General features: G+C 44.3%; 1 protein-coding gene and 1 long non-coding RNA gene across 5 annotated transcripts in view; one reads left to right on the forward strand and one right to left on the reverse strand.

Moving 5' to 3' along the window:
- The window catches only part of LOC123370239, a 54,605-nt gene that overhangs the window by 23,836 nt on the left and 5,904 nt on the right, over positions 1 to 24,865 (reverse strand). The gene's annotated exons all lie outside the window — the stretch shown is intronic.
- Positions 1,916 to 23,096, forward strand: DTD2 (D-aminoacyl-tRNA deacylase 2). Of its 4 annotated transcripts, none has more exons than XM_045016599.1 (4): positions 1,924 to 2,098; positions 4,485 to 4,538; positions 16,072 to 16,141; positions 22,598 to 23,096. In XM_045016599.1, exons 1-4 carry the CDS (start codon positions 1,988 to 1,990, stop codon positions 22,921 to 22,923), a joined length of 561 nt encoding a protein of 186 aa, XP_044872534.1. In that variant the 5' UTR covers positions 1,924 to 1,987; the 3' UTR covers positions 22,924 to 23,096. The 4 variants fall into 4 exon arrangements, with proteins under 4 accessions (XP_044872537.1, XP_044872534.1, XP_044872535.1 ...); XM_045016603.1 differs by lacking the exon at positions 4,485 to 4,538 and adding an exon at positions 8,858 to 8,960 and having other exon boundaries at positions 1,983 to 2,098; XM_045016602.1 differs by lacking the exon at positions 4,485 to 4,538 and having other exon boundaries at positions 1,916 to 2,056.

The following is a 24,865-nucleotide window of genomic DNA, read 5'->3' on the forward strand; positions in this document are numbered from 1 at the left end:
TGGTATCCCTGCCATTCACAGCACGCTGCTGCATGAGGTCCCTCTCCTTCCTTTCCAGTTGGTAGTGGCCAAGGGAATGCTGGGAAATGTAGTTCTTTCCCTGCTCAAAGGCTGGCTCTGTAGGCAGGGAGCTAACCAAGGAACTACAGCTCCCAGAGCACCCTGTTGGTTCTCAGCTCCCATGCTTCCCTGCCACCCCTGCAAATGGGCTGCCCCAAGCAGGTGCTTGCTTTGCTGGTGCCTAGAGCCTCCCCTGATTACATGGCTTCAATTTTAGGGCTATCCTATATGCATATTGGTCATATTAGTATTTGTGGATTTGGATTGAACAGAATAATTTGTTACAGGCAGGGCTGGCTCCAGGCACCAGAGCTTGGGGCAGCCCATGGAAGGGGGAGGCATGTCTGGTAGAGCAGCGGCCGAAGTGCCGCTGATTGCAGCTTTTTTTTTTTTCTCTCTTCGCCGGCCCTGATTACAGATGAACTTAACTCAATTTTAGCTAGCAGAAAAAAACATGTCTAAGACTCACAGATCTACTTCTTCACTCCTGATCTGTTTCCTTCAGCCCAAATTAAAATCTTAGCCTCTCTTTCTGACATTTCCTTGTGGATGTCCAGCCACCAGCTTAAGCTCAACAGCCCGAGTCTGGGGTATCTCCTGGTGAGGGATTGATTAGGGGGAGCAGAGGGAGAGCCTGAGCCAGAGCTGCCTCACAGTGAGGGATTGGAATGCTGGAAGGAGAGCCCTGTCCAAGCCTGGACTGCCTACTAGTGGGGGATTCAGGAGGAAGAGAGCCTGACCCTGGGTGGTGGGACTCCAGCTGTCAGCCCTGAGGCTGCGGGGCTCCAACTGTTCCCTTTATCCCTGCCTTCAGCGTGCACAGTCCGCCTTCTGCATGAGCCACAGACACCACAGGGCTTGACAGCCAGAGCTCTTAAATAAAATAAATAAAGAACACAGCTGGTGTCTCTGGACATACTCCCACCCCTCCCTTGGAAGGCATGCCCAATAGTTTGAGAACCCCTGAGTTAAAACATTTTAGTAATAATTAGCTACAGTCAGCACTCGGATCCTTTTTGTTAGTGTGGCAGGGTGATGAGTGGCTTTTTTGCTACATCTTCTAGGTGGCAACTCTAAAGGTGGGGGATAGGATACTCAAGCTGGGATTCCTGGGAAGCAGGAGAGAGGAGGGCCACATACATCTGCTAGGGAAGGAGATTAGATAGTCAAAGGGAGTCTAGAAAACATAGGCTGCTATTTTTATTTACTGAAGGAAAATCTCACCTGAATCAAAGTTCAGAGATACAGATTTTTCTTACTCCAAAATATTTTCATAGGGGAGGCGTGTCATGCAATTCTCCCCCAAACATTCTGCTGAAATGAGCTAGAGCACATTTATTTCATAAAAATACAATGCCTCCAAACTCATTCACTCCCAGAACTTGCCACCTATTGAGCAACACGTCAGGACAGCTCTGCACTGCTTTGCATATACTAGTCTGGGGGCGGAGGGAGCCTGATACATGCCAGGAAGGAAGATTCCAGTCAGAAACATGTATTTCACATACAACGTCTCACTTCTCCATGCATTCCCCCTCCCCCGCAAATAAAACCAAAGATCCCGGAAGGAATTTAACAGAAACTCTCGAGCCGTGGCTGAAAAGGCTGGTCCTGGATCAGCTCCCCGCTTCCACAACCTGCACCACGCTGCCTACCCTGCAGCAACCCAGCACCTGCGGCACGAGCCCATTCCCCATCCCAGCCGGCTACTCCGGCTTCTTTACGGGGCCCGAACGATGCTCTTCGTTCCGCACCTCCCGCCTCCTGCAGCTGGGAGAGCAACGGGGCGGAGTTTCCCCAGGCACTGGCCGATGCCCCACCCCTTCCCGGGTCAGCTCCGGCTCGGCGTGCTGCTGGGGGGCGGTGCCTGCCTTTGCGTGGCCGAGCCCGGGTTCCCCAGTCTCCCCGCCCGCCAGCGCTGCTGGCCATGGCCGCCTCCAGCGCGCCGCCCCGCGCACGGGCTCTTCTGCAGCAGTGTGTGGCCTCCCGGCTGCAGGTGAAACCCCCCGAGCCGGGCTCCGAGGCCGAGTGGGTGGAGGTAACGTGCGCAGCGGGCTGGCCCGCTCTGGCACTGCGTTTGCAAAGCCACCGCGCCTCTCCTTCCGGGCTGCTGCTGTCCGCCGCGGCAGGGACAGCGCCTCTCTGCCGGCTGAGCCCTCCCGCCGCTACCCGCTCGGCGTGTCCGCTCTGTTTGCCCCAAGCCCCAGCTGGGAGCGGTTAGCAGCGCAGCGTGTTTCTTGGGGAAGCCACGGGCCTCCCTTGTCTGGTTCTGCTCCTTGGGGACCAGCTCCCCTGGCGCAGTGCAAGGCAGAACAGGGAAGCATTGGGCTTATACTGTTCTCCCTTTCACCCCCAGGCATCCCCTTGCGAACATGCTGCTCCCTCGGCCGTGGGTGAGTCTCTGGACCTAATTCTCCACCGTTTTGCTGCTGGTCTATCTACTTACACCTGTGCAATCTGTGTGTAAAATACCATCAGATGGCACACGTGGTACAGATTTGAGTGCCCGTGCAAGGCCCTGGAGAATCAGACCTCAGTGATAGGCCTGTACATCATTTTGGGCAGGAACCTTGTCTGTTTTAGTAATCTCTTAGGAAGTGCCATGCAGAATTATGACACTCAATGAATGTTTCTAATAGCCACTTTTCCTTCCCTCTGTTCTCCTGTGGCAGTCATTAATGCACTAGTGGGGCATGGGAGCAATTCATGTGGGAGGGATTATAGGATCCAGAAACAATTTGTTGGCACAAGTTTTTTTTCTTTGTAATGCTTCCACAAAATCATATGTTTATGCCACATTGCCCCAGCGTACACTTGAGTGAGTTAGGAGGTGGAGAATAGCAATTGGAAAAGATACAGAGAGAATGCACAGAAAAATGGAGACAGTGACATCTCTGCAGTGGACAGAGTGAAAAGAGACAGTCCATTAATCATTACAAAGGGACTCCAATTTACAGGATTGGGGACCACTGTTATAACCTGCAGCATATATAAGATCTGATTCCTTCCTACTGTAACTCTAGCAGAAGTACACTAGGGATGAATTAGTCCCACTGTGTGGTATTTATTGTATTCAGAACTGTTGGTTTTCCCCATTCTGAGTGGCTTTTTCAGATATAAAATTCAATTTGGGAATGTCAAAAAAACTGCATCCATGCAGCATTTTAATGGGATAGTCCCTACCAGATACTGTAAATGGTTCATTAGTACCTGTATAGTCTGTCTCCAGCAGTGGCCATTACCTGGTGCTTAAAAGAAAAGTAACCCTTACAGACATATACAGTACTATATAAGTCTGAATCCAACAAGCTTCAGAGCACAATGGAAGATATCTTATTTTGTTTGTTTTTGTCTGGTTTGTTTGTTTTTGTCCTTAGTTTTGATTTCATTCCAGATAAAAGGACAGTGGTTTTAGATTGTATCAGGGTGGATGGTTTTGAATAATGCCTTTTGAAAAACTGTATTTTCAATGAGCTGCTATAGCAATAAAGAATCTAAAAATAAATACAATACTGTGCCTTTTCAGCTGTGTAATGCTATAGGTTTGAATGAGGGGTCAGGTGTAGCATTGTGAAAGTACTGCAAGACTCTGTGGTGATGTGTTATTATCGATGAGCACTTTTGCTAAATTAACTCAGGTGTATATAGGACCCATCATTTTGTAGCCTATAAGAAAAGATTGCTGAAACACGAAGTCCAAAAAGGTGTGGCAAAAGGACTTAGACAAAAAAGAGGTAGAAGTGCTAACATGTTTAAAAGACATAAAAATTTAAAGACAGAGTTATAAGTAATTTTATGTTCTATACCTTCCCCTGAATCCACCCACTACCAGTTTTTGCTGCTTTAGAGTAATTTTCCAACTTTTTAAACTGTTTCTCTCCAGTTGCAAAAGAACCACATAAATAACAGAGAAAATAAGGCCTTCATACTGCAATGTGATGTGTGCAAGCTGACCTCTGTAGAGCACCATTGAAATCGTTGGGGCTCTGTGGGTGCAGAAGTCCACATGCATGACTCATATTACAGAATCAGCATCTGCGTACAAGGAAAACAGCAAAATTGGCTAGGCACAAAGTAAATTAACTTAAATATTTTTCTCTTATCATTCCATTATAGTAATCTTAGGGATTTGTTGTAACAAGAATAGATAAAGTTTCAGAGGGAAATATGACCTTTGACTGTGTCCCTTTACATATTCAGAAAAGAGGGATAAACTACAGTATGTTGTGATTTAAACCATTCCAAGAATGCTATGCTGTTTAAATAAATCTCTTATTTCACATTTTAAATTATTTAACCTAAATCTGTGAAAGAACAACATCCAGTAGAGGAATTTGTATGGGGAGTTGTACTATATAAGCTAGCAGGTCTCTTCCAGCCATAAGGTGTATTATCAGTGATCACTGCTCTTGTATCTTCCCTAGGCATTTCAATGGTATTACAAGATGAGGAGAAAGCTAGTCACTCCACAGCAAAAAGTATGGAAAGAGCTGAATCCCTTAGCATGACTTTTCTTTAGAGGGCAGTGGAAGGTTTGATCAGTAATGAATTTCTGCCATTGTATTTTCTTACTATAATGTTACCACTTACATGCTCACCAACACAAAAATAAAAAAAACTAAGACCCAGTAAACTATTACTGACACAAAATGTGTGCGTGCTTGGTGATTTACAAGCAATTTAAAAACATGTCCTTGCACTGAGGAGTTTATAATCTATTGTAAAATAAAATATCACGATATAGATCATCTTGAACAACTCCAGAGCCATATAAAGTCACTACAGGTATTCGCAGAGTGTATGTTTGACAGTTCTTTCTTAAAAAGAAAGCCAACAGGTCTTTGTGGGCTCACTCTGCATTTACACTTATGTACCCATTGTTCCATAAACACTTTCATATCATAATGTTTCTCAGCAATAAGTGACTCCAACAATGGAATTGCCTATTCATGGGGAAACATACATTAGAAGGAATATATGTAATACAAAGTCTTACAACAGAGTACGTGCAAACATAGGGCTTCTCTTTTATACATGTAACAAAATAAGATGAAATCCAATGCTCTTCACAATAATAAAAGTGAATACTGTTACAATAAAGTATGTAGTGGGAACTATCTGGACCACTTCTAATTTTATTTTGTACTGAAGCAGAATCATTCTGTGATTAAGGCACCAGATTGAGACTCAGGAGTTTGGTTCTTTGTTGTGCAACAGATTTCTTGTGTGATTTTAGGCATGTCTGTTAATCTCTCTGTGCTTTAGTTGCTCATGTGTAAAATGGGAATAATACTATTCTATCTCTGGGTATTGTTAAGAAAATTTCATATAATATATGGGAAGTGTTCAGCTTCTGCAGAGTTGGGGGCCATGTTACAAGTACATAGAAAACCCGTATAATGACTTATTCTGCAATGAAAACTGGAACAAAATAAAATGTCAAAGAATAATTTACTTGACTACCCAATTTATCACAAGCTGACTTCTTAATCATTATGGAAGGGTTCCTACTATATTACCAAACATATTGCATTTTTCTGCAAAAGTTGTAGAGCGGAGATGAAAATACACCTTTTGCAGAATGCATGTGTTACAGCTGCTGAAAGCCTGCACGTTTCTAGCTAACTGTGTGCGCTGCTTGCAGATTCAGATGACAGTGCTTAGTGACGAACTGCTAAATAATCCTTTGGTATTAACATTACCTTGGATAATGCCTATAGCATTGTTATTAGCATCAGGTACATGCATTGTTCTATGTATTTGAATGTGTTTGCTTGGTGCCAGGTCTAAGAATTTTTAGTAAAAAAGCCAGAGGTGCCAGGGAACTTGCTGTGCTAGTCTATTTATACAGGCATTTTACTGACAATAGCAAATCCATATACAGTGTGGTTTCCCCATGTAATCCTCTTGGGCACCTTTAGGCCACTATACAGGTTTATAGCAATGGTTGTCCAGACCTAAATGTTTTGAATTTGTAACCCCCTTATTTATTTTATTTTGTTTGAGTTTGCTAGTGCTGAAGTTTGGACTGAACAGCTAATTGATTAGGCCTTGATTGTTTAGAGAGCACTTTATAAACACCGTTTTTATTTCAGTTCAAAAAGCTTAAACATTCTGAGTTGCACCTCTTACTGGAAACAAATCATCATAGTTGTAAGAATGACTGAATCTGTTCTTAGAGGATTTGATACAGTACCATTATTACTTAAGCCTTTAATAGTGTGTCCAGCTTGCCAAAACTTAATATACTCAAGACATTTTTTAAAAAATGAAATGTTTTGAATTGGAGTTGTGCACAGTTAAATATAAATAGGGGCTTAAAGGCCTCACACCTGCAACATAAACTGAAGCTTCCCCTAGCAGCTTTAACTTACACTCGGACTGCGCAGCTAAGAATCAGAGCGATACAATCCACTCTGTGTCAGCTCTCTTCTCTCCACTGTGCTCTAGCTTTGTACAGGTGCTGTGGAATACTGAGCCCAAAGTCTGTATCACCATAAAAGGCTAGGCATGACTTGTCTCTAGCAACTAGAGTGTTCGCCATTCCAAGGATTCAGCTATGAGAAGTCAGGCCTCAAATCATGAGATTGACTTGAGTTCCTATTTTTTTTTAATTAGGGGTTTGGTTTTTTTACTTATTTGTTTGTATTTATTCCTTTTCTTTGCCTTCTAGTTTCTCAACATTTAGGCTATATTTGGTTCACGTTTTCAAGGTTGTCTTTGCAACCTTACAAGGGCTAGAAACTTTTTTTGCTGAGATTCTCATTCAGTAGATGACCTCAGGGCAAGGACTTTAAGGAGAACACCAAATATTGGGAGATGTGGCAGAACTGATTATCTCTTACACTGTGTGCTATATACTGTAGGCATTTTTCTCTGGTACAATGGTATAAAAAGTATGATGTAGTGATACAATTTTGATTGGTTTTTTCATTACAGATTTATTGGGTCTGTTTTACCAGGACCTTTTACAATATGTATTTTTTTCTTACCAATATCATAATGTTAATCTAATTCTGGAACTAATATGTAGGTATGTATCAATAATTGCTACTTCTGGAAATCTCTTCCATATGTATCTCTCTCCTTCATTTGCTAGGAACAGATAATATGGAATCACAGAAACTTGAACTTTGAGGAGTCTAACTTCTTAAATACTTAATGGAATTTGGAATTCAGAAAACGGCTATATATTATTCCACACTGGTCAAAATGAACTTTTTGGAAGGAATCATTTGGCTTTCCAAACAATATCAGCATGGGACATTTTAGCCCCAAAGAAAATTCTTTATTAGGAAGTCAGCAACTGAAAAATAAATAGGGACTAAGAATGTGTTGCTTTTTTCACCCTTAGCCTTGAGCATACTGGTGAATCCGATACTAACGTATACAAGAGAACAAAGCAGAAGTCTTTACAAAAATAGTTAAGGAAACACAGTAACTGTTACCATAAGCTTAACAAAACAGAAGATATTTGTGAGTGATCTTTCAAAATGCCTTAAAAATTTGGTTGAGAGATGGTATTTTGAGGTGATAAACTTCAAGTCCCATCACTGAATTGTGCAGCGTCTTCTAGGGTATGTCTATACTACCTGCTGGATCGGTAGGCAACGATAGATCCAGCGGGAGTCGATTTATTGTGTCTAGTCTAGATGCAACAAATCAACCCCCGAGCGCTCTCCTGTCAACTCCTGCACTCCACCGCCACAAGAGGCGCAGGCAGAGTCGACGGGGGAGCGGCAGCAGTCAACTCACTGCAGTGAAGACACTGCAGTGAGTAGATCTAAGTACGTCGACTTCAGCTATGTTATTCACGTACCTGAAGTTGCATAACTTAGATTGATCCCCCTCCCTCCTAGTGTAGACCAGGCCCTAGTTAGATGACTTTCTGTGGTTACTGCAAGTTGTGCTCTGTTTTGCTTACAGAAAAAAAAAAATGTTTCTCAGAAGAGTACTTGTTCCTTGAAACTACAGTGGTAGAGCCCTGGGTATTCTGTGCACATATGCTCACAGTAATGTCTCTTTTTCACACAGACCCTGTAGTTAAAGCAAAGATATTTAATTTTTTTTTTCAATCAGACTAAAGGAATAAGGGATTAAGTACTGCACTTATATTGATGGGTGGAATGCCATTGGCTAAGGGCAGCGATTTTTGTCATTCTCCCTTAATATAATCACAGTGGGTTACCTATGGGTGTTGAGAGATCTAAATGAGAGAGTGGAAAAATTCAGCACAATATCTGCCTTACATTTTTTCCACCTCTGGGGCATGATCCCTTATGCATATAACTAGTTCTTACTCAAAACAAGTAGTTCCATTAAATAAGAATTAATCTCATAAGGAATTGTTTGGAGATTTGGCCTATATTTGTAACATTTCCTTAAGATCAGTTATTCTTCTTTTGTGCAAAGCAAATTAATTTCTCTGTTTAAAAAATTAAGGGTGAAATTCTTGCTCCATTGAAATCAATGACTTCAGCCAGGATAAAGTGATAAATTATGTTCTCAGTAGTTTTAAATATTCTGTCATGATATTGGTCTCTGTGTTTAACAATCTGAGTATGTTTTAACAAAATTGTGATGTGATTGAATATTATGTTAATTTCCTGAGGTATAATCTACTAAATTAGCCATTACCGTGATTATCACATTTCAAATGAAGATGAATTCATATTTAAACTGAAAGTGACTTATTTGCATGTTTGATAGGAGAAAAGCTTTGGTTATCATCTGTCTTGAAATTAAGTAATCAAATCCATTAGGTATGAATTGTTTCTGCTGTTTATTTTCATTCCAGAGCATCTTTGAAGACACAGTGTCACTATTCATACCTGTCCATGTCTTGTTCCTCCATTAAGTCCAGCCTGGTCATGTCCCTGTATATGATGTCCCAGTGTCTAGTGAGTGGTTGGCATCTAGGTCAAACTCACCTTGGTTGTGTTTGCATTATTTTCTTTGTCATGCTACCATCTGTTTGGCTTCTGCAGTATGCCTATCATTGTAATCTTTTTGATTGTAGTCAGTCCTATAACCTGATTTCACACCCTACTCTCCTAACTTCATTTGTCTTTAAAATCATTCCACTTTACAACTGCTTCTTTCAAAACACTGTCATCTCTGTTGGGTCCCTAGTCTTCTGATGTCTGTTTCATTTAAAGCAGCTGCTTCCAGGCCATGGAGTAGTACTGTTAATACACCAGTTGGATAAATTTTCACTCTGGTACCAAATATAATGCTTTCATCAGTCCATAAATTCATCAGTTTCTGTGCAGCACTTGTGGGTATGGTACATCTCTTTTTAATCTCACCCTTCATGGAACCACGAACACTGATCAAGATTCCTAGGTACACAGGGCCGGCTTTAGGCCAATTCAACCAATTCCCCTGAATCGGGCCCCGCCCCTAAGAAGGCCCCGCCCCCAAGCCCCAGTACGGCGTACGGGCAAGAGCCGGTGCGCTGTAACGGGCTGGCCCGGCTTCCCCAGGGGGCAATTTAAAGGGCCTGGGGCTCCCAGCAGGGGCTGGAGCCCCAGGCCCTTTAAATTGCCACCGGAGCCCCACTGCTGGAGCCCTGGGGTAGGGCTGTGGGGCTCTGGGGGCTATTTAAAAAGTCCAGGGCTCCTGTTGCTTCTACCGCCCCAGCCCTTTAAATAGCTGCTGGAGCCCCGCTGCTTCCTGGGCCCTTTAAATAGCCGCAGGAGCTCTGGGGTAGCGGGAGGGCTCCAGCTGCCCCTGCCGCCCCGGTCCTTTAAATAGCTGCAGGAGCCCTGCCGCTTCCCCAGGGCTCCTGCGGCTATTTACAGGGCCGGGGTGGTGGAAGCAGGGGAGCCCTGGGCCCTTTAAATAGCCCCCGAGCCCCAGGCTGCTGCTGCTACCCCGGTGGGGGAGGGAGGAGGAGGGGGCACTTCCCATACAGGGTGGGCTGTACCCCCTGTACCCGCATCCCCTGCCCGTGGCCAGCCCCTGCTGTACCCCCTACCTGCACTAGCCCCTCACCCCCTTCCCTGCCCGCACCAGCCTCTGCCTGCAGCCAGGGCCGGCTCCAGGGGTTTTGCCGCCCCAAGCAGCCAAAAAAAAAAATTTTTTAAAAGCCGCGATTGCGATCTGCGGCAATTCAGCGGGAGGTCCTTCGCTCTGAGCGGGAGTGAGGGACTCTCCACCAAATTGCCGCTGAATACCTGAAAGTGCCGCCCCGCCGCCCCAAGCACCTGCTTGATAAGCTGGTGCCTGGAGCCGGCCCTGCCTGCAGCCAGCCCCACACCCCCTGCCCTGCCTGCTGCCAGCCTGTCTGCAGCCAGCCCTGCAACCCCTGCCTTTCCTGCACCAGGCCCTGTCTGCAGCCAGCCCTGCACCCCCTGCCCGCAGCCAGCCCCTGTCTTCAGCCAGCCCTGTACCCCCTGCCTGCAGCCAGCCCCTGTCTGCAGCCAGCACTGCACCTCCTGCCCTGCCCGCACCAGCCCCTGCCCGCAGCCAGCCCTGCCGCACCCCCTGCCCTGTCTCCAGCCTACCCCTGCAGCCCTGCCCGAAGCCAGCCAGCACCACACACACCCCTGCTCGCATCAGCCCTACACGCCCTGCCCTGCACCCCCTGCCCTGCCTGCAGCCAACCCCTGCCATACGCCCCTGCCTGAAGCCAGCCAGTCCGGCACTCCTCTGTCTCCAGCCCTTCCAATCCATACCGCACCCCCCTGTAGCCCTGCCTGAAGCCAACCAGCCCACCCCACGCACCCCTGGCTCCAGCCAGCCCTGCACCCCTTGCCCTGCCTGCAGCCAGACTCTACCTCCAGTCAGCCCCTGCCCTGCCTCCAGTCAGCCCCATGTCCACTGGTGCCCTGCAGTTCCCAGGGCAGTAACCCTGCACACCTGCTTCAATGAGGGGGGCAGGGAGCAGCTGGGACCCCCACATGTGCACACCCGAGGGTGACCAGACAGCAAGTGTGAAAAATCGTGACAGGGGTGAGGGGTAATAGGATCTTATATAAGAAAAAACACCAAAATTGGGACTGTCCCTATAAAATCGGGATATCTGGTCACCCCAGGGAGTGGCGGGGACCCACACATGTGAAACGGAGCTCATTTCTAGTTCAGGCCCGTCTTTTTAAAAAAGAACTTTAGGTAGGGTTAACACGTCCGTATTTTCCCGGAGATGTCAGGCTTTTTGGTTCTTAAATCGCCGTCCGGGAGGAATTTTTAAAATTTAAAAATTCCTCCCAGGAAAATACGGATGTATGGTAACCCTATTGGTACAAAAAAGCCATACTGTGGCACATCCCTTAAATCAGAACTTTTTACAGGGAACCGGTTGCTAAGAAATGAGAGGCTTTTTTTTTTTTAAGTCATCCCTGCCGGGGCCCCGCCAAAAATGTTTGAATTGGGCCCCGCACTTCCTAAAGCCGGCCCTGTAGGTACATATAAGATTCTGTTTGTTCCATGAGTCCACTACTGCTGCATTTCATTCCCTTGTCCCTTTTCTAAGATGCAACTACTTTGTCATCTTGGCATTTATTGTAAGTCCAAGTCAACTACACCAGTTTTCCAAGGTAGCAAAGAGTATCATCGTTAATTCAGATGTCTGCCAGTTGTCCTCTGTTTAGGTTAAGGAGTTTAACTAGATTGTCCAATCTCATGTCCTCCAATTTGGCTAATATTCTTAATGTCCAGTTTGTCAAGTGACAGTGATTCCATGTCCCTTTGTCTTACACCACATTTTTACTTAAACCAGTTGGTTAATTTTCCACCAATTTTTACAGCACTGCAGGAATCTTCATACATAGCTATTATAATTGTAGTGATCTCATCTGGAACTAGATATGATTTTGCTACTTTCCATAATGCTTCCCTCCAAACCGAATTATATGCCTTCATGCAGTCAATGAAAAGAGCAAACTCTTTAATCCCCTTTCTCACTTTTTCCCATCAACTATTGGAGCATGGATATCTGATCAATGCAACATTGGCCTGTTCCTTTCCTACTACTTACTCCTAATCTGTTGAAAAATACTTTCATCGTGATTTTTCCCAATACTGACAATAAGCTTGCGCCTCTAATTCTTTGGATCTCCTTTCTTCAAGATTGTTACTATTAACTTTAGCTAGTTGTCTGGTACCTCCTGTTGCTCCCATAACTAGTAACTTTTTTCTAATGCTGTGATAGCACTTGTCCTGCCAACTTTTACCAGCTCAGATGTTATATTGTCTATTCCTATTTTTAACTGTTTCACTGTTCTTTCTATATCTTCTTCTGATGGTAGTTCAGTGCTGATATCCGTTCTGCCTTACCAGCTGCCTTGTTCATCTAGCACATTTAGAATGCTTGAAGCTGAATGATCTGCAGTGCTCAGCACTTTATCAAAATGCTCCTTCCATACTTCCAGCATGACTTGAGTATTTGTTGTCAGTCCATCAGTAGCTTATTTTACTGTTTGGATTGTTGAGCTGATGTTTCCATGCAACTTACCCTTTTTGTATATTGTTTTCGTATCTTGTTTTCTTGATGCCTCCTCGAGTTATTGAGCCTCTTCTTTCCAAAACTATGTCTTGTCCAATCTTTGTGATTTCTTCACCCCTCTGCATAAAGCTTTTACTTCTGCTTTTCCAGTAGTCTTGACTTGGTTACACTTGTCCTGTAATTTTCTTGTTTCATTGCTTTTTTAGCTTTTCCTTGTTTACTTATGCCTTCCAGCAACTCTTCTGCTGTGTTTTGTATTGCCTTCTTGTATATTTCCTATTTGGTCTGCAGTGAGATTTCTTCATTACAAATTAATGTTCTGAAACATCCTCCAAGCATCACCTTGTGTGCTTCCCTCAGAGAGCTACTGGCACACTTGGCACTTCTATAGAATCTAACATCCAACAATGTTTCTGTGCAGCAATGACTATGCCAGTGGTGGCCAACCTGAGCCTGAAAAGGAGCCAGAATTTACCAATGTACATTTCCAAAGAGCCACAGTAATACGTTAGCAGTCCCCCATCAGCTCCACACACACACAGCTCCCAGAGCCTCCCACCCACCGGCAGCCCCGCTAATCAGCGCGTCCTCCTCCCTTCCCGCACCTTCCTATCAGCTGTTTTGTGGCGTGCAGGAGGCTGGGGGGTGGGGGAGGAGTGAGGGCATGGCAGGCTCAGGGAAGGGGGTAGGAAGGGGTGGAGTGGGGGCAGGGCCTGTGGCAGAGCCAGGGATTGAGCAGTGAGCACCATTCAGCACACTGGAAAATTGGCACCTGTAGCTCCAGCCCCGGAGTTGGTGCCTATGCAAGGAGCCACATATTAACTTCTGAAGAGCTGCTTGTGGCTCTGGAGCCACAGGTTGGCCACCCCTGGACTATGCCTTTTACTGACAATGCGATCAATCTGGTTTTTCGTTTGACCATCTGGTGAGTTCCATGTAACCTCGTGCATGTCTTTGTGAGGAAGCCAAGTGCCACCAATAATTAGATTGTGCATTTCATAGCAAGTTCTTATCATTTCCTGTCTTGATGCCATGTTGTCCATCACTGTTCATTTGCTTATCATGTCTGCTACCAGCTTTTGCATTCAAGTCTCCCATTATCAAAGGAATCTCTTCTACATTGCTATCTAGCTGTTGATAAAACACATCCTCCTCTTCCTCTTCTGTTGTTTCTGTTGGTGCATAACAGCAGATCACAAGTATCAGAGGGGTAGCCATGTTAGTCTGGATCTGTAAAAGCAGCAAAGAGTCCTGTGGCACCTTATAGACTAATGGATGTATTGGAGCATGAGCTTTCGTGGGTGAATACCCACTTCTTCAGATGCATGATGATGATGCATCCGACGAAGTGGATATTCACCCACGAAAGCTCATGCTCCAATATGTCCGTTAGTCTATAAGGTGCCATAGGACTCTGTAATCGGTTGGTCGGGGCTCGACCCTCCAGCGGACAGGAGGGGAGCCGCACCGACTCACTTCTGTTCACCTGCTAGCCTTTAGGAGTCACGGGGAACAACGTTAGATCGCCGGGCCCTCTGGAGCAGGGCCGGGCAACAGCAGTTCCAATAGGCCCTGGCCCTCTGGAGCAGGGCCGGGCAACAGCAGTTCCAATAGGCCCTGGCCCTCTGGAGCAGGGCAGGGCAACAGCAGTTCCAATAGGCCCTGGCCCTCTGGAGCAGGGCCGGGCAACAGCAAGAGGCAGAGCTCAGACCCTCAGGCAGGGCTGAGCAGCAGTTCAGTCTGTAAGCCCAAGCCCTAGCTCAGGGCGGGCAGTAACCAGAAGCAGAGCTCAGACCCTCAGGCAGGGCTGAGCAGCAGTTCAAGTCTTTAAAGCCCAAGCCCCCAGTCAGGGCGGGGCAGCAAAACAGCAGCTCTAGCTCAGCTCCTTGCAGCAGGAGTTGCGCAGCAACAGGCAAGTGCAAGCTTCTATGCCGGAGCGCTGGGTTGAGGGGGAGACTGCCACCCGTGAGTGGGGTGGCAGGGGGGGGACACAGGCCCACCCACTCCACTGTGTCCCAGCCCGGGGCCCTAGCAGCGGCGTGGCTCCGCTGCAGTCAGTGGGGATCCTGGCCGCAACACACTGACATGGGCACATCAGTGCCCTCAGCCGGACAAGGGTCGGCTACCCCCGGGCTACACTCCATCTCCCCCTCAAGGCCTACCTCGTCCGTCGCACCCGGTTCAGGCCAGTCGGTCTGCATCGGCTCCGGTGGCGGGCTTGGCGGCAGGTCCGGCAGCTCCTCTGGGAAGTTGGGCCAGGACTGCTCGGGCGGCTCCTCTGGGTAACAGCAGGGCCGAGGGGGCTCCTCCTCGTAGCGGGCGCTCGGCAATCCTGGGGGCTCCTCCCAGTACGGGCTCCGGGTAGGCTCCGCGGGCTCCTCTGGGTAGTGGGCGCGGGGAAGCTCCGGCCAGGCAGGGCAGTTACCTTGGGCCGAGGAGGGCTCCCAGCCGGGAGCTCCCGCAGGCACGTCTGCTCTCGGCGGTGGCTGGGTGCTGACTGAGCTTGGGCGTGCTCCTTTTCTACTTCCTGCCCCGCCCCTTGACTTCCGGGGGGCGGGGACTGGGGGCGGAAGTTCCGCCCACTGAGGTGTTGGCAGGGCAGCTCCCTCTGCCGGGCAGGAGGGGAGCCACACCGACTCACTACAGACTCTTTGCTGCTTTTAGCAGATCACAATTATGCATAGTTTATTGTAGGCAGTAGTAAACCTTGTTATGACAATCTGCTCAGACATTGGTTTCCAGCTGTTGAAGTGACTATTCTCTTATTCACTGCTATTGCAACACTATCTCTATGATTCCTTTATTCTGGACATTCAAGTGGGCAAATGAAAGTGTAGTTTCCAACTGTCCTCTTTCCTGTGCCCAACCAATGTGTCTCCCATATGTCAGCAAGGGAAGCTTGTAACTTCCCTAACTCCTCCACTATGAGCTCAGTCTGTTCTGGAGTCAATAGAGTTCTAATATTCCAGCTCACAATATGTGTAATATATCTAGCTATTATCCACTTCCATTTGTTAGGTCTGGGTTGAAATCTGTTTAAATCAGTTTGGTTTGTTGTTCTGTTTCTATAAGTTTCAGTTATAATGGTTTGTTAGGCTAGTCCACCCTATCCGGCTCATAGGAATATCTTGTCATAGCCTGCTAGGTAAAGATATCAGTAGTTCCACCCTAGTTTACTTGCGTTCCAAGGTGAATGATCTTGGACTGCTCAGTTTTGAAATCAGGGGTTTCCCGTCTCCTAGACAGACTTACTTAAAGAGGCTCTGAAATTAAATAAGTTTTCCATCTCCTAGATACTCTTGTTTCACAGCATCTTATTCCGTAACCCCTTCTGGGTTTCTCCCATTCACCATGCAGTGGATTTGTCTCTATGCCATTGGATCCCAGCATGAGGAAGAATTCTATATCTGCTTTTAATTTTAGCCTGTGTATTAATATATTGTAAATTCCAGTTAAATTTGGGTTAATGTACAGATAATGGATTGCCTTCATTATATTAGTAAGTACCATGCAGATATATAAACATATACACAATACATTTTTTTGTGTGCAATCTTTCATAGATCCAAAGAGGACTGGTTATCTACATATGCTTCTTCAAAGGAGCCAGTGAGGAACTCATTCCAAAAATGGGTATGTTGTATTATTGGTATTCTTACAATAAGGGATAAGTTTAAAAAAAGGGCTTAATTATCCAGCAGTTAAATGCATGGAGAAGCTACGGAATCAGGCCCAGTATGAGGTATGACTGGAGAGGGCAATAAGAACAATATCTTTCAAAAGAAACTTTGTAAATGAGAACCTGTAAATTGCAGAATTCACACTCTACTGAAATTACTCTGAGCTTGTAATTTTATTCTGAGTTATCCCTTGTATCTCCCCAGTCATGAGTAGCAGGTGAGCCAAACCTTATACTTAGTGAAGAAACTCATTTCTAGTCTCCTTTGATGTCCTCCTTTCAGTGACTGTTTTGGCAGTGGCTCTGTATAGAAGTCCATCAAGCTGGATGACATCAAGCTCCCTGCCTGTGAGCCAAGTTTGTCTTCCTCAGTCCATTTGACAGGTGTTTGCATCTCATCTTGTGTCCACATACTAGTGGTGGACCCTCTTGGAAGAATGGGTATATTCAATGTAAACTGATTTTATTCTTGTTAATAACTGTAATGGGGTTCTCTCACTACAAAAGGTGCCTTATGGCTGCTCAGGGGATTAGCTCTGTTCAAGATCTGACACCCTCTTCCGTCATTTTCTCTCGCCACGGTCCCTTTTGCTCTCTGGGACTCACTGTGCTCCCTCTTTGTGACTTGGCCCTCTGCCCAGGTCATTATATGTGTTTCCCCTTCAGGGTGTATCAAAGTCTCAGGATTGACTGTCAGGCTACCTTTCCAGGCTGTCCTATAATTCAGGACTATGCCACTTTCCTCAGTGGCAGGTAGGGGAACCCACTCCCACCCACTATTGTGTTCCAGCACAGGTGTTATGCTATATAAAGCACATGGGATCTTTTTTTTTGGGGGGGGGGGGGTGGCGTGGCGTGAGGCAAATACGATGCATTTATTGAAAATACAACAGTTAGCGTATGCTTTTCAGTGTGTCTGTCTCTCTCTCTCTCCCTCCTGCCAGTTGATGTTTATAGTTACCAGTCTGTTGTAGCTCTGGTCAATCTAAGGCCAGTTAGATGAGCATGAATGTGGAGCTGGGCACTGTCGGTCGCGATCCAATACTTTGCAGGACTGAACCCAGAGTTCCATGGCAAAACACCCCAACTTTGTAGTTGTAAATTCCCATTTGACTCTCTGCATTTTGCAATGTCATCCTGTAATCATTAGTCCTTAAGTGGTGGTAATCTTGGGGTTTTCTTCTGTTATCGTTTGATGGTTATTGTCGGGCTTCCCATCGTTATCTCCTATTTGTTGTCTCGCCTTCGGGGGTACCTGCCTCACCTCTGAGGTTGTCAATACTGCTAACATGTTTAGCATGAGATACAGTGGATGTTTTCTGATTGTCTCCTGGTCTTTCCAAGTCTCTCACTTTTTCTTGACCATCTGGACATTTGTGATGGCTTACACACCTTATCTTTTCCTGATGCATGCATTCCTATTCACACAAACAATCTCTTACAGAAACCTTCAAAGGTATACAGACAGCAGTATTTTATATTCAGCAGAATACAGTGTAAATCAAGCCTTGCTAAATCTTATAACTAAAACAATTCACATTGGGGCTTCAGGCCCTCAACATTCCTGTAATCTCCTTAACATAGATACAATACAAGATCCTGTCTCTTACTTACTAAAACCTTAAAACAAAGAAATGCATATTTAACTAGAGTACCTAATTTGTAATACATATAGGAAACCATAGTAGACATTATAACTTATCCTAGACTCATAGACTTTAAGGTCAGAAGGGACCATTATGATCATCTAGTCTGACCTCCTGCACAACGCAGGCCATACAATCTCAGGCCATCCACTTCTATAACAAACCCCTAACCTATGTCTGAGTTATTGAAGTCCTCAAATTGTGGTTTGAAGACTTCAAGCTGCAGAGAATCTTCCAGCAAGTGACCCGTGCCCCATGCTGCAGAGGAAGGCGAAAAACCTCCAGGGCCTCTGCCAATCTGCCCTGGAGGAAAATTCCTTCCCGACCCCAAATATGGCGATCAGTTAAACCCTGAGCATGTGGGCAAGACTCACCAGCCAGCACCCAGGAAAGAATTCTCTGTAGTAACTCGGATCCCATCCCATCCCAGACCACTGGGCATACTTACCTGCTGATAATTTGGCAATTGATCTTTGATCAGTTGCCAAAATTAGGCTATCCCATCATATCATCCCCTCCATAAACTTATCAAGCTTAGTCTTGAAGCCAGATATGTCTTTTGCCCCCACTACTCCCCTTGGAAGGCTGTTCCAGAACTTCACTCCTCTAATGGTTAGAAACCTTCGTCTAATTTCAAGTCTAAACTTCCTAGTGTCCAGTTTATATCTATTTGTTCTTGTGTCCACATTGGTACTAAGCTTAAATAATTCCTCTCCCTCCCTAATATTAATCCCTCTGATATATTTATAAAGAGCCATCATATCCCCCCTCAACCTTCTTTTGGTTAGGCTAAACGAGCCAAGCTCTTTGAGTCTCCTTTCCTAAAACAAAAGGGTGACCATAATCAGTCATAAGGATTGTTCTGGTCTGTCATTCCTTTCTGCTATTCAAAAAGGGTGGCTGGCAGGATGAAATCAAATCATACATTAATTCTCGTAGTACAATTATAAAATCCTGCTCCTACACAGGGACCCGCTGTTCAGCAACCACAGTCTGCTTACTCCTAGACCCCATTGCTATTTCCCTATGCTCCTTCCTATTTTCTCTTCTAGCTCTGGCCCCGCGAGGTTACTAGCGGAGCACCCTCTGCTCCCTGTGGCTTGCCAGAGTGCCTATTCTAAGCACACTTCCCTCCTCCCAAGCAGTGACTGCAGACTCCTTCCCCTGCAGCCTCCTTTTGTTCTCAGCTTGCTGGTTTTGTACCAGCCCAGCATACACCTATTCACCTGAGCTTCATCTTTTAAGGGCTTGGCTGTCTACCCTAATTCTTTCCCAGGGCGTGCCTGTTAGGTTAATTAGCCTCTTTCCTGCTACGTTAACCTTTTCAGATGAGGTGTGGAATGAATACCCCATCACAATAACATGCTACCAAATCTGATCCAAATGATCATATGGTTCCTTTTGTGACATATTACTTATATGGATGTTAAGGGAATGACTTGGATCCAAGACGCAGTTGAACATCTAGAGAAAATAACCTTTCAAATGACACATGGCATGACCTTCAGTTCCTAATCAATTAGGAGTATTTTAATACCGACCTGACTATATATTCAGGATATTGAAAATAATGATGTAACATGAGTCAGCAGAAGGAGTTGGGTAAAATTATTTCCTTCCCTTTTCTTATCAGAAATATTAGGTATATAGTTGGACATTAAAATTCAGGTATAATTCTCAAGATAAAAAAATATAGCAGTGTCTGCAGCTCCTTGCTTCTTGACAGCATAAGTCTTAATATTTGCATCAGGATAGAGATGCTAGGAATAAGGTCAGTTGTTAATGGTGTTTTTTCTCTGTCACCATCCTATGCATCCTTTATTTTCTGTTTCATTTCTTCAGTTTCCTTGGTTTTTAGAAGTAGAGATGGATTACCAATGCATTACAGTTATCTCTTTGCTTAGGAGCATTTTTTGGGCAACGGTGATATAGTAGCAGTTTGACAAGACTGTGTAGTCACAGAATATTTCAAGCTATTTGCGAGTGCTAGCAGAAAGACCGCACTGTGCAAAAGCAGAGATGCAGAAGTGCTGAAGAGGATTTCTGTGGAATTCTCTCTTAGGTCCTGGGTTCTGTGTGGAAGGGCATGAAGTTTCTGTGATCCTAAACTAAGTTTAAATCTTTGTGTGTGTTAAAACAATATATCACAAAAGGAATGTTGTGCTTGTGAAAATTCAATGGGGATGTCATTGGAGAACAAAATCCTTTTTCATAGCAAAACTGGTACATCCAGGGCAGCAGCAGCAGTGCAAGTTTCCCTATACTGCCCACTAACATAATCTGACAGTGATTTAAGGAATAGATCATTCTCTGTGAGCCATTCAATCCTTGCCCTTACTGGGACACCAGTGGCACTGCAAGTTATTTCTAGGGCCCTATCAAATTCACAGTCCATTTTGGTCAGTTTCCTGATTTTAAAAATCTTAAATTTAATGATTTCAGCTATTTAAATCTGAAATTTCATACTGTTGTAATTGGTAGGGGGTCCTGACCCAAAAAGTTGGGGGGGGGTCACAAGGTTATTGTAGGGGGAGTTGCAGTATTTCTACCCTCACTTCTGCCCTGCTGCTGGCAGGGTGCTGCCTTCAGAGCTGAGCAGCTGGAGAGCAGTGGCTGCTGGCCAGGAGCCCAGCTGTGAAGGCAGATCAACCACCAGCAGCAGAGCAGAAGTAAGGATGACATGGTATGGTATTGCCACCCTTACTTCTGCGCTGCTGCGTGAAGAGCTGGGCCTTCAGTCAGCAGCCATCGCTGTCTGGCCGCCCAGCTCTGAAGGTAGCGTAGCAGTAAGGGTGGCAATAGTGCAGCCCCCTGTAAAATAACCTTGCGACCCCCCTGCAACTTCCTTTTGGGTCAGGACCCCCAATTTGAGAAACCCTGGTCTTCCCCATGAAATTTGTGCGCTTTTACCCTATACTATACACAAGATCAGATTTCATGGTCCATGATGCGTTTTTCATGGCTGTGAATTGGTAGGACCCTAGTTATTTCCCATTGTTGTGGTGAGTTTGTGGCATGGAGGCCTCTTCACTGACAACTGGAAGGGAAAAACAACTTGGTTCGCTTTGCTGTCAGATGGCGTAGCTTTCCGTTTCTGCTGTTCTGGCTTGCACTTGAACTAGTGACCTAGAGAAGAAATGCTGAGTTTCCATTAACAGTTTAAGTCACCACAGTGTCTATTTTATTAGTTACATAATCTTTCTAGTAGTAAATTTTCCTTATGTGAATTTTAAAGTTATTTAAAAGAATATCTGGTTTCTGGATCATAATCCCACCTGTACCTCATTCAAACATCAGCCCTCAGAGAAATGTACATCGGTTTGGAGAGGGATTATGTGGGTTTCCCATCCTTGTATCCCATGTGTGAGGTGGGGTGGGGGTGCAGGGGGAAAAGAAATGAGGGGATGATCTGTTCTATAATAAGCATACTATGGAAAAAGGGGTATAAGGTAAATGGAATTATGATTGTCTGTTTGTATATATTACGGTTCAAGGATGAACTCTACTTTTGGCCTCTCCCACAGTCTTTGTGGGCACCTGTTGTGATAGACCTACAACTATGCTCTTCTCAGAATGGAGTCCCACATTCACCTCACTTCAGCTGGGACTGACTATTCTACACTACCCCCTGTTTACCAGCCATATTACCTCAGCAGGCCCAAGACAGTTGGCTCAGACTGTTGACTTCTCTCTAGAAGTTTGACTAGTGTGAAATTAGAGTGACTCAGGACAGCTACTTCAAAACAAGTATTATTTATTGGTCCGCAGGTATATGCCAGAGAGAAAAGGGTTAAAAATAACAAAAGCCTACACATATATTCTCTTACATATACTTAGCCTTTCCTTGCCATTTTAAGTAGACCCCACTTAACCCAGGCAACCGCAACACTGGGGCTCAGTGAGACCAGCTTCTGCATCTCTGATAGGCTGACTCCTGAATCAGTGTCCCTCGGGCTGTCTTTTATCCATTTTAAAGTTCCTTTGTTCAAGAGTTCCCGCCAGAGGATCTCCTGAGGTTTCCAGCAGGGCTCCTGAACTTGGTTAAACTGCTTTATGCAAAAAGGTGGGTGAATACCCACTTCATCACCCACGAAAGCTTATGCTCCAATACTTCTGTTAGTCTTTAAGGTGCCACAGGACTCTTTGTTGCTTTTTACAGATCCAGACTAACATTGCTACCCCTCTGATACTTTATGCAGTTCTTCACCAGAGTGGGTCAGGGGTTGTCTCCCCATAGTAAATTCAGTGTATTGGCTGTTCGAACACCAGGCAAAGCCATGTTCCTGGAGTCCTGAGGAAAGCTGCAACTGGAATTAATCATTAGTGTTCCACAGAGTTAGCCACCCCACAATAACCATCAAGTCCACAGATGTATGAATACATCAAGTTAATACAGATATGTCCCATGTTCTTCACAATATACAAAAACTTTCTTCAGTATGGAAAGTACTAATCTGTGGTTAATATTAACTGAATGGAGATATAATATTTACCTGGTATGCATTGATTGATTAATCTTCAGCTTTTTTTCACCTTAGAATATACATTTCTCTTCACAGCTCTGCTGTGTAATTTGATTATTAAAGTTCAAATATAGACATTGTAATGAACCATTTTAAAATGTTTTATTTGAATACGTTCTCTTAACCATCCTGACTGAAGTATTTGTTAATATATTGCTTTTCACAGTTATAGTAGGTTTAAGATTAACCAATTTTAGACACACAGTAATTTTTTAAATATGTATTTTGATTTTTTTTGCAGTTAATACACTGTTGAATGTTAAATTAAGTGAAACTGAAAGTGGAAAGTATGTTTCTCTTCTGGATTTACCAGGCAACTTATTAATAATACCCCAAGCTACGCTGGGTGGTAGACTGAAGGGAAGAAATATGCAGTACCATTCCAACATTGAAAAAGAAAAAGGGATGGAGCTTTATTCCCATTTTGTAACATTGTGTGAAAAAGAACTGGCTGCTAATACGAAATGTGCTGAAGCAGGTGTTGTTGTTAAGTATGGAACATATGGAAACAGACAGGTGTTAAAACTGGATACAAATGGACCTTTCACTCATATGATTGAATTTTGAAAAATCAATTTTATGTATAGTATTCTCCAGCAACTGAAGAATTTCTCATTTATAAGGGACAATGCGCTTAAATTGATTGGAATGTGAAGAAACAGACATGTTATTTCAATAAAGTTACACAAGAGTTGTCCAGCCCATGAAATACATTGATTATTAAAAATGAGTCTGACATTCTCATGTGTCTTACCCATTTGTGTATCTGAAATATTTTGTTAATAATGATTACTTAAGATTCATTGTGGTGAAAATATGTACAGCAGTGCTTTTTAAATATATTTAAGATGGGAATAATACATATTTTTATTGCTTTAAAAAAACATGAAGAAAGGTTTACATTTATTAGGAAGTAAATTTAAAAATTTGGAAGAAAGGGGGAGCCTATACAGAAGGGATCAGTTCCCCAAGTTCAATTCTCCATTCCTTACTGATGTGGGCAAGTCACTTAGCCTTTCTGTTCCTCAGTTCCCCATCTGTAAAATAGTAATAATAGTACTTCCCTATCTCACAGTGGTGGTGTCTGAATAAGTATATTAAAGATTGCGAGGCATTCAGACATTACAATAAGGGGTGCCATATTAGATCAATTGAACGCATACACAAACCCCACAACTAGAACGGTGCTGGGGAAGATGTCTTCTGTGGTGGCACTAGGACCCATACGGCACATCCCTACCTCCAGTCAGGTACCTTTTTGGAAAGAAACTGCAGGGAACAAAGAGCCAAGGAATGAAGCCATCAAAGCAGCTGCAGAAAGCAGCTCAAGCAGGGACCAAAGGACACTGATGATGTCATCAAGCTGCTTATTGGAGTTTTCACTGTGAGCATTCTCTGCCCTGTGCTAATTGCTTCCTTTTTCTTCCCATGTAGCTAATCCTCTCCTAATATAACTCAATGGAAAGGAGTTAAATAACAAAGCAAAAATAAAAAATCTGGAATTAACGTGACATCTGCAGCCATCACATTGCTTACCATGCCTGTGTGTTGAATCCCTTCCCTCCTACCTTTTTCCATCTTGTCTGTTAAATTGTAAATGCTGCGGGACAGGGACTGGCTCTTATTTTATGTACAGTACCAGCACAATAGAGCCTCATTCTTGGTTGGCCTCTAGGTACTGCTATACTAAATATGATAAATAATTAACGGTGTATAGAAAGTAGATTGGAAGCGTCTTTGTGTTATGAGCCATGGACAATGGAACCAAGGGGCATTCAATTAAATTAGGTAGCAAATTCAAAACTGATAAAAAAAAAATTTCACTCAATCTGTGATTAAAGTGTGGAACTTACTGGCACATGTTGAGGCAAACAATTTAGCAAAATTGGAAAATTATATGGATATCAAGAATATCCACAATTATATGTGTGAAAAGAGATCTGGAAAGGATATAAAACTTCATGCCTCAGGATTTATCCCATTCTCTAACTATCAGGGGGTTAGACTGACACCTTCATGGGGGGCAGATTACTCCACCTTGATTTATTTCACTGTGGAGTTTCTTACACCTTCCTCAGAAATCATCTAGTTCAGACCACTGTGGGAGACAGGATATTTGACTAGGAGGCCACATCTCTGATCCAGTATGGCATTTCGTATGCAACACAATGAGCTGTATTCTATTCTGATGCATACCTTATGAAATCCTGAATCATGGCCCAATATCTGAAAATATTTGACTTTGCTTTTAGTTTAGATTCAAATAAAATATACTTTAATGCACATTAGTAATTTCCAGGCTCAAACTACACCAACACAACAATCTAAATTTTCTCCATAGATATACGGTTTATTTTTTAATTCAGGAGATTGATAGGATTATTTCAGATTTGTCAAACTATACATTTGGTGGTAATTACAAAGTGCTTAGGGATGTCTATTTCCTGGCAATTATTTTTCTGCAATTCAAAAGGAAATGGAACTATGCACATAAATCATTTGGAAACAT

This window comes from Mauremys mutica, chromosome 4 (genome assembly GCF_020497125.1).
Source record: "Mauremys mutica isolate MM-2020 ecotype Southern chromosome 4, ASM2049712v1, whole genome shotgun sequence".
NCBI lineage: Eukaryota > Metazoa > Chordata > Testudines > Geoemydidae > Mauremys > Mauremys mutica.

Coding starts and splice junctions, on each gene's coding strand:
- DTD2 (XM_045016599.1), top strand. CDS start 1,988: ATGGCCGCCTCCAGCGCGCCGCCCCGCGCACGGGCTCTTCTGCAGCAG. Junction 2,099..4,484: donor CCGAGGCCGAGTGGGTGGAG/GTAACGTGCGCA, acceptor TATCTTCCCTAG/GCATTTCAATGGTATTACAA. Junction 16,142..22,597: donor GGAACTCATTCCAAAAATGG/GTATGTTGTATT, acceptor TTTTTTTTGCAG/TTAATACACTGTTGAATGTT.